At 39.0% G+C, this 14412-nt stretch overlaps 2 protein-coding genes across 2 annotated transcripts in view; one reads left to right on the forward strand and one right to left on the reverse strand.

Moving 5' to 3' along the window:
- MATN2 (matrilin 2) overlaps positions 1-14412 on the forward strand; it is a 205077-nt gene that overhangs the window by 125586 nt on the left and 65079 nt on the right. The window lies entirely within an intron of this gene.
- NIPAL2 (NIPA like domain containing 2) overlaps positions 1-14412 on the reverse strand; it is a 44653-nt gene that overhangs the window by 5985 nt on the left and 24256 nt on the right. Inside the window, exons 6-8 of the mRNA XM_081952163.1 lie at positions 11996-12092; positions 6673-6808; positions 1804-1892 (exon numbers count right to left, since the gene is read on the reverse strand). Coding sequence (XP_081808289.1) covers positions 1804-1892; positions 6673-6808; positions 11996-12092 — 322 coding nt within the window. The remainder of the gene's footprint in view (positions 1-1803; positions 1893-6672; positions 6809-11995; positions 12093-14412) is intronic.

Below are 14412 nucleotides of genomic sequence, written 5' to 3' on the forward strand. Positions count from 1 at the left end.
AGGGTGTAAAAAAAATCAAGATATGGTCACAACAGTGTGGCTCTGCTTTTGTGGCCACAAGGGACCTGTGGACTTTATTCTCCCTGACCTCACCCCAAAACCACCATGCTATTCTTATTTTCAAGGGACCAATAGATGCTTGTAGCTAGCAAGGACACATGCAGCAAACTGGAAGCCTTTCCAAGTGTTAGCTCTTCTTCAAAAGACCTCTTGTATCAGCCATTCCTTGACAGTAATAATAAGTTTCCCAATAATAAATATGGCATGCATACACTATAGGCAAATTGCTTTTTAAAAATGTTAATGACACTTTATGCAAGTCAAATTCACTGTGAATAAGAATATTTAGGAGTTGGCCCAGAAGCATAGAGAATCAAATTCTCCATTTGGTTACATCATTACAGCTGTTTGGGGGTAAATCTTTCCTCTGGATCAAGTAACAGAGGCCAATTTTTACCCAGCTGCTGAATCAATCTGTATTTTCAAACTTTGGTGAGCTCCAAATAAGTAATCCATATAAAATAATGGAATTCCTGAATGGAAATCTCTTCAACAACCAATGACTGAACAAACCCCAGTGTGTGTTAAAGGGATCATAAAATTTAGTGTAAGAATAACTTTTTGGCTCACTGAAAATGTAGTATATTGGTCCCATTTTGCTCGCTTCTGTCTTACCTCAGCACAGAGTGCTTGGGAACTGGAGCCTCTTTTCAATCATATCCACTTCACATCATCCAGGATAAATGTAAGTAACTTAAAATGACCTTGGATTCATTCTAATTTCTTCACCTTGGCCTTACAAGTATAGCACGTTGAAACAGAATAGGACTGCTTCAGTACATGGTTGGCTGGGAATTGCTTTAGTGCTGAAATTACTTCAGCAGGTAAGGGAATGGAAAAACCACAATGTGTATTAGAAACACATCCATTGTGTGTCAATGTAAATACTTGTAATAAATCAATAAAGCAAGGCAGAGGGAAACCATGGTTGCTGAGAAAATTATATTCAGACTTTTGTGCCCTATGACTCAATTGTCTTATTCAAAATGGATCTTCAGCCATTAGACTTGTTCCAGAAACAAATAAGTCTTAAGACACCAAAAATGGCGGAGATAAGCATAGCCTTTAATGGATGATGAGGAATTTAAGAAATGCTTAGGTTTGATTGGTTCACATCCAGAAGGGAAATTGTTTATCCTTAAGATAGGTGGTAGAGAGAGTACTGTGGCAATGCAAAAGGGGACATACTGGAGTATCCTCTTGCAAAACTCACTTTTATTTTTACCCTTCTGGGTGCTCTGTGAAACAAGCCAGTCTTAGCCAGCCTGAAAATAGCTAGGTGAAAACAATTTTTATTTCTAGTGCAACAGTACCTGTGTCAGCCAATCGCTTTGGGGAAAACTTCATGGTAAGAGCCCAACATCTTTTGAAGCATCTTTTTAAACAAAAATTACTACTCATTAATTCACTTTCATCAAAGTTAATAAGCAATCCTGGGAGTTAGTCCTGCTTTCATCAACTCTGTGCCTCTGCTTTCTACTGATTAACCAAGTTACTCCAACTTTTGCCCTTGATATTAATCGGTCTATAGCTCCCACTCCGACTAAGCAATAGACATGGTGCTTATGAATTAATGGAGTTATAGTCCCAAAGTGCCTGGAGAACTTGAGATTTGGGGAAAGGTTGCTATGGAAGAGTCCATGATTCCAGAAAACCCCAAAGCACAAGCTCTCCCCTCTTGGTCTCACACTTGGCGGAAAAGGTGAAAACAAAGATTGATGCCTTTATTTGATCAACACCTACCTGCAAGGATAGAACTAAGAGTAGACAGCATGTAGTTCAGTGGAATGACTTCTGCTGAACCGTAGATCTCCATTGCTTGATTCAAGAACCTATAAGAAGAATGTCAATGTAATATAAATAAGAACTGAATTTCAACACTTCTTCCATAGCAAAAACATTATATTTTGGGGGGGGGGGGAACTTACTACATATATTTAATTAAAAACAATAACAACATGGCCGATGACAGCACCTGGCTGATCTTGAAAAAGCTAATGCTTAGCATCTGAATGGGAGACTGCCTGGAAATGCCAAAAAATGTATATTAGATTGAGGAAAAAAATGGATTACCAATAAATTTTTCTCTATGCAACCCTCAGATATAATTCAAGGGAGATTTTTATTTAGTAATGTAGAGAAGTGCCATCATGAGCTCTATTTTTCCCCACACTTATAGGGCTATTTTATGCAATTATATATTGGGCATTGCATGAATGTAAATGGGCAAACAGGTAGTCCTCTACTTACAACCACAATTGAGCCCAAATTTTTCATTGCTAAGCAAGAGATTGTTAAGTGAATTTTGCCCTATTTTACACATTTTCTTCCCATAGTTGTTAAGTGAATCACTGCAGCAGTTAAGTTAGTAACACAGTTGTTAAGTGAATCTGACTTCCCCTTTGACTTTGCTTGTCAGAAGATTGCAAAAGGATGACTCCAGGTCATAAATACATGCCATCATTTACAGATTTAAAATAAGAAAACTGAAAAGATCACGTGCAGAACTTGGACATCTTTCCAGCTGATTCTGTTCCATTATAAACGAAGTCATTAATAAGGCCCAAAGAGATTGACTTGATAGACTTACAACTGACCCAGATCAGAAATTCCCTAGATCAACATATATTTTGATGTTTCTGACCTCTTTGACTATGGCTATTTTTCTATCTATTCAAAAGTTACAGGAGCTTCCAAGCAGCTGTTTGCATATTGGAAAGTAAAGATAATTCACTCTTAAAAAGCATGGGAAGGCTATAAAAAAAATCTAAATGCTTCCAGCTAGCAATTTCAACTGTGAGAAACAAAGTCACATGAAATAGTTGATGTCAAAGCAAGATCTGGAAGAAAATATTTGCTGCCACTGCCTGAAAATGTGTCAGATCTGCAAAACAACTCACAGATCACTGCAAATAACTTGCTAAAAACTTGAGCTGATCCTAAAAAAGCTGCTCACCACACAATATTGATTTTAAAACTACGCGTATTGACTTGCAAAAGGAAACTTTTCCTCCAATCTCATCACAAAATCCATTGTCTAAAATATGCAAAGGAAAGTGTAATAAGCATTACATATTTTAGAAGAAAAGGGCTTTGGGCTGATGAAACAAATGCTGAAGTGTTCAGCCACAACTACACAAGATAGATTTGAAGAAAAACAGGGTGATAAAATTCAAGGGGAGAAAAACCCTTAGCAACCGTAAATTTTGAGGATGAGTTCCATTTATGCTTTGGAATTGAGTGGCAGCCAGTGGCACAGGCAATATTGTGCAGATGGCAGGAAAAAGGGACAAAACTAAATGTTAACATACCCTAGAAAAGTGATGGCGAACCTTTTTACAAAGGCGTGCCAAACCCACAATATAATGTGCCCTGCCCACTTGCGCATGCACGAGTGACCAGAGTCTGGGGTGGGTGAAAAAATGAGCCGAACGTATGTGCGCACGAACACCCACCCACCCCGCCCGTGTGGGGGAGTTTTTGCTCTCCCCGGGCTTTGGAGGCTTCCCTGAAGCCTGGGGAGGGCGAAAACGGCCTCCCCAGGCCCTCTGGAAGGCAGAAAATCAGCTGGCTGGCATGCTGGACCTGATGACTTGCGTGCCTACAGATATGGCTTTGCGTTCACCATCACGGCCCTAGAAGCTAACGTATCTTCAGTGAAGAAATTGAACTGGAAAGAGATTGGACACCGCAGTAAGAGAAATCAATCATGAAGCATATAGTTACAAGAAAGGATAACATTTTGGAATGGCCTTCACAATCCTAGACCTGAATGTTATTGAGCATCTGTGAAGAGACTTTGAAACATTTAGTACTTGCTGAGACAGTAAAAATAGTTCTGAGATAGAAGGGCTCTGCAAGGAAGAGAGAGAAAACATCTAAAAACGAGGATATATTATTATCTCTCTAGTAACTAAAAAGCATTCCTATCAACCTACAGAAACACATAGAAGCTGTTACTTCTGCCAAAGTGTTACAAAGTCTCAACCCCAAAGGTGTTCAATTCTCTGCATCATATTCATCGTTTTTGTTGTTTTTAATCTTTGTTCCACTACACATTTATGTTGTAGTAGCTGGATACCCGTGCTTCGCTACGAAACTATGTGATAGGGCTTGGTTAACATAAGGCAACTGGCAGTTGGAACAGAGTTCTTTTCAGGTGGGGAGGGGAAGTAGAATGGCTAACTCCTTAGCATTAGAGCGTGTTAATACAATACTGCATAAGAAATATTAATGATCGGATGGTCATTTTGAAAAATCCTTTCTTAGCAAGAAGCTAGAAGCCAAGAGGAACCTATGTGCCAAATTTCAAGTGAGTAGGATTTGCAGTTCTGTAGATTTCATGATGAGTGAGTGGTATTTGGCTTTTATATACAGTATATAGATATCGAAATTTGCAGAAACCTTGTGTAACATGTAAAGGTTGGGTCACTTTATCACATAAGGATTCATTGACCAATACAATTTGACCTACAGGTGGTTAAACCTTTGCATGCCATTGTACATTTTATTCAAATTTTATTAGAGTGAGTGTTTATTAGATTTTTAAAGATAACGAAACAGTATATTTTATTTCATAAGCAATGGCACCTCTTTCCTGACCACCAGGCATTTCAATTTTTTAGGCTTCCAGATTGTTAAAATACTGTCCAATAAAAGTGATGGAAACCTATTACTGTATGTCTTAAGAAACTTCCATCACAATTTGAATGCAAAAGTCCTCACTTTGCAGAAGACAGTGTGCCATTGAATGATATCATCTACCAAAATAGCCTTTTGAAATCATCTTAAAGTCCAGTTTCTTAATTGTTTTAACCATTAGGAATTATTGTGACTTTTTAAAGCAATAACTGAGCAGTCTCCACGGATCCAAAGTAATTTTTTAAAACTTGCATGTTTATGGAATAGTCAGATTTCAAAGTTATTGCAAATTCCTCTGATTTTAGCTATTTGTTCTAACGTCAATCTGAGAAAATCCAACACAAATGTGTGAAGATGCTGCAAAAAGCAAAAACAGATGGTCCACAAAATAAGTCTTGCATTAAGTTTGCCTGCAAGCTCTTTTTTTTTACAATTTCCAGTATTGCAACTTTACAATAAAGTAGAGCTTAGTTCTTCTGAATGTACTTTTATGGACTACTGCTCAGTTTACAGCAATGCACTAGATTAGGAAAGGCCTTCCTTCCTTGACCATATATAATTTCCTTCTAAAATAGTCTGAGATACAGTAATTGACCCACATTTCTATATCTGTATATTAGGGCAATTAAAGATCCGCATCTTTATCTCAGTCTTAAATTTCTTCCTGACAATTTCATCAAATGATCCTGAGTTCTAATATTTATGAAGAATAAAAAAATTGATCTAAATTTTCAATACTTACAGGCACTTGTAATCTACATTCACATCTTCCCTTCATTTGCCTTTTTGAAAAACTCACACATTGTATCTTTTAATGTAGGGAAGACCCTACATAAACAAGTTCTTCTCACAATCTAAAGATAAGCATTTCCATCACTCCATTTTATCCTTCTAATAACTTTGGCTAGCTATCTGGGGGTGCTCCAGATAGCAGACTTTGCACATAGAAGGACCCAAGCTCAATCTTTAGCAAGAGCCATTAATAAGACTAGGTGATGGAGAAGTCAGCTATACAAATAGGGGGTGACAATCTTCAGGGTACTTAAAGAGCTTTGTAGCAGAAGCTTGAAGTATGAAGTATGAATCTAGGCCTTGAACACATTAATAATTACTTCTTCTCTGATCACTGTAGGTGACCATAACTGATGGGAATACATTAAAGTTTATTATTCTTGATTAGAATGGATATGACTGTTTTTCCAAGCCTTCTGCCATTGGCCAACTTTGCTGGAGGACATTGGATCAAAGTCTAATACATCGGGTGAATATTAGGTTGGAGAAAGAGGCAGACATAAAAATGATATAACTATTTGCTAAGTTATATCTACCACCTCTCCTATAACATCTAATTCAGCTTTAAGAATCATTATGCTTTCTTGCCACCATCAGGATGGAATCTAATCCAGGAAAAAAAAAAGAGGAATAATTCAGAGCAGCCTTCTCTAGCCAAAATCTTCTAGAAGTGGTGGGATCATAATTGCCCGAGTTTCCAATCAGCAATCTTATACAACTGAAGTGAACGAAGTTAGGAAAAGTTTGAAAACTCAGCATGTGAGAATATGGATGTAACATTCTGAATCCATATTTAGTAAGCAAACTTTGCTTACAATGGAGACATGAAACTAAGGAACAAATTTGTGAATACTAAGCAGAGAGGGAGGAAAGACATTAAGGTGAATAGGAAGATGAATGTTAATGACTGATCATAGAGCTAAAAGCTACCTTGTTGATTCAACAAAGCAGTAAAAAGATGTAGCTGGCTTGAAGTCCCTGAGAAACATAAAAGTATGCTCAAGAAAACCTGCCTGTCTGGTTAACAGCAAGATAAAGCATCATGGTCATAAAACAAAAGTAGAAGATAAACTCATAAATGCATCCGTGTCCAAGTTTGGCAGGATTTGGCTGCTCTTTTAAAAGAATATGGGAACATGGAGAAAACAGTACGTTAATTTACGTTTTCTAAAAACTTACTTGACTTGAAATATACAAGTTGACATCATTAGAATGAGCATAAGATAGAAAATAGGATAGGTTAGTTGCATGTTTCCCTTCACAGAAAATGTCAACATGGTTGCCACTGCTTTCACTGAAATGATGGTCAGAGATGCTGGAGAAAAATAAAAAGAAGCCGATGAAAACAGAATATTAATAAAGACAATTTTATCAACCAACCAACTGTGAAAAATTGGTAAGCATCCTCATATAGTTCAAAACGTAACAACTATCAATGTCCTCTACTGAAAACTTTTAAGAATTGATAACATGGAGCTGGTAGTTAATTATTTATGAACAGCCTCTTTTATCTAAAGTAGATGAAAACTTACGGTTTTGCAGTAAAATTAATATCATACATCAATGTATATTGCCAATTTTGAGCAGTGGGTCAATTGAACTTATAAAGAGCATCGTGTTGATACAGTAGGATTATGATGTCTGAATCAATAAATCTTTGGATTTTGTATCCATCGAATAAATAGTTTTTTTTTTGTATGATCAGCATATAAGCACTAGTCTTTCTTTTTCATCTAATTCCACCTCATTCATCTAAATAATATAATTCATCTAATCACACCACTGAATTCATTTGAAGAACAAAATGATCTTTTGTCAGGATATATAAAAGCAAACATAATCTTGTTCTTTCCTAATTCTCTGCTTGTGGTGACAAACTTATCCAGCCTCCCTAGAGCCATAAATTGCACCACTAATATATGCAATATGTGCCTCTTTGTTAAGCCTACTTAGATATTAACTGAAAAATGGTATTTTTCCATAATACAGTACAACCGTTCTATGTGTGTATATAATTTGTGGTTGCGCTTTTATTCACAGGGGCAATTTCAGATGTTTGGCACTATTCTGCAACTCTTTTGTCCAACATGAGAACCAAGGTAAAATAACAGAGGGTAGACCTCAGCAAGTTAAAATGTTGGCATGTGGAACGAGAGAAGTCAACTGATGTAATTTTTTCCCAATAAAACTTGCCGCTTCCATTCTGCTTGCTGACAGATGTATTGCTAGAAGTGAAGATATTAAAACTGATGGTATTATCAGAGATGGTGAAGCAATTTCCACTCTTATCAGGCCCAGGGAGCCTCTAAAAGCATCTATTATTTAAATGGAGCAATTATTATTTTTAGTTAATGTAGAACCAAAAGAGGATGGATTGGTTTGTGGACTCTTATAACAATTTCTACTTGGCTACAACGGCAGCAGCTGGAAAATGACATCACTTTGAAAGCAGAAGACATAGAAATCCTTTTCATTGTCCCTATTTTGCTTCTTGATTCTAACCATGTTATACATCCCAGATTAAGCATGAAGCAAAGTGTTGTGCGATGAGTCACTGTGTAGAACTGCCTTACTCAAACCATCTACAGTCTTATCCAATCTCTTTTCTAATTAAAAAAGAAGGACACATCTTATTAAGGCAAGTGGGTCAAATACAAAAAGCATTCTGATTTCCTCCCATCCTCCTTACCAGGGGTGGGTTCCGGCAGGCACTACTGCCAGTTAACTTGTGGGCGTGCCGCACATGTGCATGTGCTTAATGCTGTTGTGGAATGTTGTGTGAAACATAAACCATGGATTAAACTGAATGCAAGGAGATGACTGTAACATGCAAATAGGAATGATGTAAAATTGTTGCCCAATATTGACCAAGGCAAACTGAACCAAAACAAGTACTCTTATGGGTTCTAGCAACTTCCTTCTAGAACAAACTTGTGTTCTCCGAATGTATTGGACTAGAGTTTTAGGAACTGCTGGGTGCCAATATCACATTGAACCATGAATACTGGAAGCTGAATGGCAATACATCTGGCACCAGGGTGGGGAAAGTTGCTATAGTATAGTCCATCAGAACCTTTACTTACTTGAGCTTAATCTATGAAAACCAACTTTATCTTAGGACACACAATGTGCCTCTAGGTTTCCGAGACCCACTCAGTGCATCATTCTGAACTCAATCAATGAACTTGACAGGGTTACCTCATAAGAACCTTCCAGGGATCTGGTTAATTTTCTAGGATGTGTAACCAACAATATCATCTTTTACCTTGGGTGTGTCATAAAGAATGAAAACAATTGCACAATCTTCAATTGTATGTTTATCTTAACTCTGAATGTAATACATATGCGTGTGACAGCACATTATGTGGTGCTCGTATAAACGTATGGCCTCTATATGCTTTTTCTCAAAGTGCTTAACAGAAACAAGTTTTTCTTGCAACTGTGTAGTTTGTTTCAGCCAGTGCTGGTCAGAATATCTTTTTTGCTTTAACAAAATGTTACAGAAACTCTAATTCGCTCCTCCTAAGAGCAAATGGGAAAGCTAATTAAGGTATAAACCCAAGAAACCTAGCCCAAAGCAATCCCACAATGCCCAGCTTTATACAGATACATCTGCAGCAGTGGTGGGTTTCAAAATTTTTTAGAACCTCTTCTGTAGGTGTGGCCTGCTTTGTGGGAGTGGCTTGCAGGCCATGTGACTGGGTGGGCATGGCCAACTTGTGAAATGTGGTGAAACTCACTTAACAATGCTCTTGCATAGCAACCAAAATGTTGGCTCAGAAACTCTGGCCTTTGAAGCACGCAAGTCTTAAAGCTGTCAAGTTACAAGATCCTTGCACCCCTAACCCTTTAGAAAAAACTCCCAGGAGTGTTCAAACTTGACAGCTTTAAGACTTGTGGACTTCAACTCCCAGAATTCCTCCTCTCGTTCTTCATCTTGATGATATGCAGACGGGCGGGGGGAGGAAGCTAGAACCGGTTCTAAACAGCACTGTAGAGGAGGTTCTATAGAAGGTTCTATAGAAGAGGTTAGAACTGGCAGGAACCCACCCCTGATCTGCAACAAACATCTGGAAGTTCTGATTCCACAGCATCAAAGATAAGCTAATGTGTGTTTCATGAGGTTCATAAACAGAAATGTCCTGCATCCCAGATTCACATAAGGGCAAGATATGGTAGATAGATACTGGGGGTTTTTTAGTCGTATTTGTAAGCCAGTCTTTCATAATTTAGAAAACTGTGAGACCGGTGTGGTAGGAAATGCTCCTGAAAATAGCAAAACTAAGGGTAGGGTAAACCTTATTAGACAGCCACCTTTAGAGCCAACATGATCTCTGAATAATCCCATTGATATCTAGTTATAACAGAATAACAGAGTTAATGGGACTTTGGAGGTCTTCTAGTCCAACCTTCTGTTCATGCAGGAGGCCCTATACCATTTCAGACAAATGGTTGTCCAATTTCTTCTTTAAAACCTCCAGTGATCTTCCCTGTATACAAGCTTTCTCTGGCTATATATGAAAATGTGAAGAATTTGATTTGAGTCAAACGCACTTTCCGAGGAAGTGAGCATAGTGAGAACAGAAAGTTCCACTGGTCAGTGCTACTATTTTGCATTTTGGCCTTGGGGCTCAGAAGGGAGGGACTGGTTGAAAGGCACCTAGTGAATTCCTACAATCAAAAGAGGATTTGAACCCTGGTCTCCCCAGTTTCAGTCTTAACCGCTACATTATGCCATTTCTGATTATGGGCTAGTTTTTGACTTAACCCATGACCCTAAAGCAAGGGTGTCCAAACTTGGCAACTTTAAGACTTGTGGACTTCAACTCCCAGAATTCCCCAGCCAGCAGAGCAGAGCTGGCTGGGGAATTCTGGGAGTTGAAGTCCACAAGTCTTAAAGTTGCCAAGTTTGGACACCCCTGCCCTAAAGGGTTAGGGTTAAGGGCAAGAATTTATGTAACTAAGCAATGTGGTTGTTAAGTGAGTCATGCCCAATTTCATAATCTTTTTTTTTTTTGCCATACAGTTCTTTTTAACTTTCTTTTTAACCTCCTCCATATTTAACTCTACCTATTTAACAATTTTAATTGTTCAGCTATTTAATTATATTATGATGTATTTTTTGTATGGACTGTACACTGCCCCGAGTCCCTTTTGGGAGAGGGGGCGGTCTAGAAGCGCAGTAAATAAATAAATAAATAAAATTGTTAAGCGAATCACTTTTGTTTTTAAGCAAATCAGGCAATCGTTAAGTTTCCCCCATTGACTTTGCTTATTGGTACAGTGGCGTAGCGTGGGTTGTCAGCACCCGGGGCAAGGCAAGTAATTTGCGCCCCCTAACCCGAGGGCGGCCCGACTGCAGCTGCCCCTGGGTCGGCATCAGTCAAGTGAGGCTCTCCATGCTGGCCTCCTGCCTTCCTCCCGAGGAGGAGCTCGAAGGGCAGCGGGAAAAGGCTCGACTGAAGGGAAGCAGGTGCCGCGGGGGTGGGAGGCGCACCGGGGGCTTCGGGAAGGCGCCGGCTCCCCGGGGCGCTCCAGGCGGAGCGGGAGGACGCGGTGGCATTGCAGCGGCGGGCAGATGGAGCGCAGAGCCGCTCTCCTTCGGCTCCCACGGGGGCGGCGTGGCAGGTCTTGGCGGCTCCGCTGGGAGGTAGGCTGTGCGCAGGAGGGGCCTGGGCGGGCCGGGGAGATTAGTTCACAGGCCGAGCCGGGCGCGGAAAGAGGTGGCCACAGTCCGGCAAAGGGTGGCGCGGGGCGAGTCAGGGCGCCCCCCCAGATGTTGCACCCGGTGCGGCCGGCCCCCCCTGCACCCCCCATGCTACGCCACTGTATTGGTATCTGGCTGGGACAGTCATGAATGGCAACCATATAATTCCAAGATGCTCCAACTGTCATAAATACATACTGGTTGACAAGCAACCAAGTTTTGACCATACAATCTTAGAGATGCTGCAAGTACAAAGACTGGCTGTAAGATTTTCTTTTCAGTGCTGTTCTGTTGTACCTTTGAAGAATTGCTAAATGAATGCTTGTTAAGTAGAGGACAAGTGTATTTCTAAATGCTTTTATATAAGATTCTATATCCTAACATGGAGGAGAAACGAAGTACAGGACCTTAGTTCTGCTTCCAAAGCACCTGAAGGCCAATAAATAATGGAATAATGGAGGGAAACTGACCAAGGAGAGATTCAACCTAGAAATAAAGAGGAATTCTCTGACAGTGGGAACAATCAACCAATGGAACAGCTTGCCTTCAGAAGTTATGGAAGCTTCATCACTGGAGGCTTTCAAGAAGAGATTGGACTGCCATCTGTCAGAAATGGTGTAGGGTTTCCTGCTTGAGCAGAGGGTTGGATTAGATGACCTATAATGGCCCCTTTCAACTGTGTTAATCTGCCCTGAGATTCCATACTAATTTATCCCCAGCCACCAAAATGTGTGGAGAAAATACCATCGTATATATACTTAACAAAAAAAAACACAAGCTGAACCACATTCTTACCTAATAGCGCTACTATTGTTAACAAAACCACAATGTGCTTTGCTTCTTTCCTCTTGTAGAAATACAAAAGAATGCAGAAAGCTACTATTTCCACCGTCTGAAAATAGGAAAAAAGATAGCAAGCTTCAATTGTTAAAAAAGAAAAGTTTTCAACAAAACCTTTAACACAATCCACTTTCCTCTTTTAAGATGAATAAGAAGAGCAACATTGCCACATTTATCAATTCTCCATAAACATTTCCAAAGGCAAAGATAAATTCCCATTCTTCCTATGTTATCTTACCCTTTCACGTGCCTTGAAAGATTTAAACAAAGGCAGGAGAACTGGGGGAAGGGGAGTTTTGCTGTAATAATCTGGCAAACAAAGGCATCCAACTTTAATAATACTGAGCCATAAATGTACACAATCATCTTGGTTAGGAAAGGAAATAAAGAAAGCCAAATATAATCTAAGTGCAATGAGAGTACTCCTGTATAAGCAAGCTGTAGACTTGATTCTTAAAACTATGGCCTATCTTATTCATCATTCCTATTATTCAGCTACCTTCCTCTTAAGCTCTAAAAAACATAGAATAAACTTATAGTTCAGCTCAACACACCTGCAATGCATTTGTAACCATACGCTGGCTTTCAATCATTGCCTAGCCAACTACTTGTCAAAAGGTTGCATAAAAGAAAAATATACAGCAGGGTTTAATCGTATGCTAGGGAAAGGCTGCTTTGAAAGACATTTCACAGATGGGACTGCCTTAACACTACATATAACCTAGACCTGCAGTCTCACAGCTAACGGCAACACCCCAACCTGCATGACTTTCCTATTGAAAGTAGTTTTCATCTGGACCATAGATTGCTCTGGAATTAGCTACCGAATTTCAGCTTTCACCAATTTGATCTCCTCCAGCTATGTTGGTCTACAGCTTCCACATGCATGGCCATCCTGGCTGAAACTTAAGGTATTGGGTGAAGTATAAATCCAGAGGCCACTGCATTTGGGAAGATGGTTCTACACTGTAGAATCTACAGAATATATTTATAGCATTAGTGCTGTAATTCTGGAGTAACAGTTCTTGATTAGAAAATTGGCTAATTCAGGCTTGCACCATTTAGCATAAATCTGAAGAGTTGGGTAAACAACTCTTTTAAGATCTCAGAAGCATATTTTCTTGCCACTTGATTCTTTTACCTGGAGATACCTGGAAATGATTCTGCAAACATCTGTATCTATACCCGTGCTTCAAGTTAAGATTCTTTTTCTTGGGCATTGTGCAAAGCAAGAAAAATACATGGGTAATCATTAAATGTCTCCATGCTCTGACCTATGGCTCCAAACCAGAGCCAATAAAATAATTGACACTTCTTCTAATGGACAACTTGTTTACTTTTGATCCAGATGAGTTTCACATGGCCAATAAATCTGTTTCATTCCATTTTCCAGAATCAAAATATGGATGAAAATTTAGATTTAGATTTACTGCCACAGTATGTTTTTGCATATGACTTTTTAGCCAAAAACTGCATTGAGAAGTACATACTTCAAAGATAACTTAAGATGTGATAACTTAATGTGTGAAATGCAAATCAAGGAACATGGGATCCTTGATGCTGTCTGAGTGTGGCTGTTTTCTTCCAGACATTTCATTACCAAACTAGGTAATGAAATCACCATTAGTAAACTGATGATATTACCTAGTTTGGTAATGAAATGTCTGCAAGGAAACAGCCACACTCAGATTGCACCACAGACCACACAGTTCAATTCTGAGCTACAAATATTCTCCTCTGTCGGTAAGTCATGTAGTCTTCTCTTTTAAAAAAGATTGATTAGGTCTATCAGCATCATGAGACACTTCTTGCTTTAGGGTTTTCAACGTGTATTTTAATACTGGTGTTTAGAAAGGAAAAATCTGAATCAACTCAAGAGCTATAATCATTCACTGTCCTATTTTTCATAAAAGAGCTGCTGCTTCTCCCCTCTTGTCCTTACCTTACAATTACATAAATTTACTTCATTTACAACTGTATTTTTAGGGTTTATATGGCTCTATGTGAGAGAGATTCATTTATATATATTTGGTGCCACTTTAATACAAAAATCCATTTGTAGTATGACAAATGAGCGGGTAAGCAATCCCTATTTTTCTTTCGCCTCCCCGGTCTCAAGTAATTTTTCAGCTGAACTTCATACAGTTTGTCCCAGGGGCAACAGAAATATAAATTATACTTGCAAAGCAATTTCCCCCATAGCAAGATAATAGACATGGAGGGAAAGCTTTTTTCCCTTCTTTTAAACAAAGACTGATTTCATGTACACCTTTCAGCTCTTATAGATATGAAAGACACCATTCTTGCTGTTATTTCTTCTTGGAACCATTTTTTTCTAAACAAATCATGCTCTCACCTTCACAAATCACAAT

This window comes from Natrix helvetica, assembly GCF_964273705.1.
Source record: "Natrix helvetica genome assembly, chromosome: 4".
Taxonomy (NCBI): Eukaryota; Metazoa; Chordata; class Lepidosauria; order Squamata; family Natricidae; genus Natrix; species Natrix helvetica.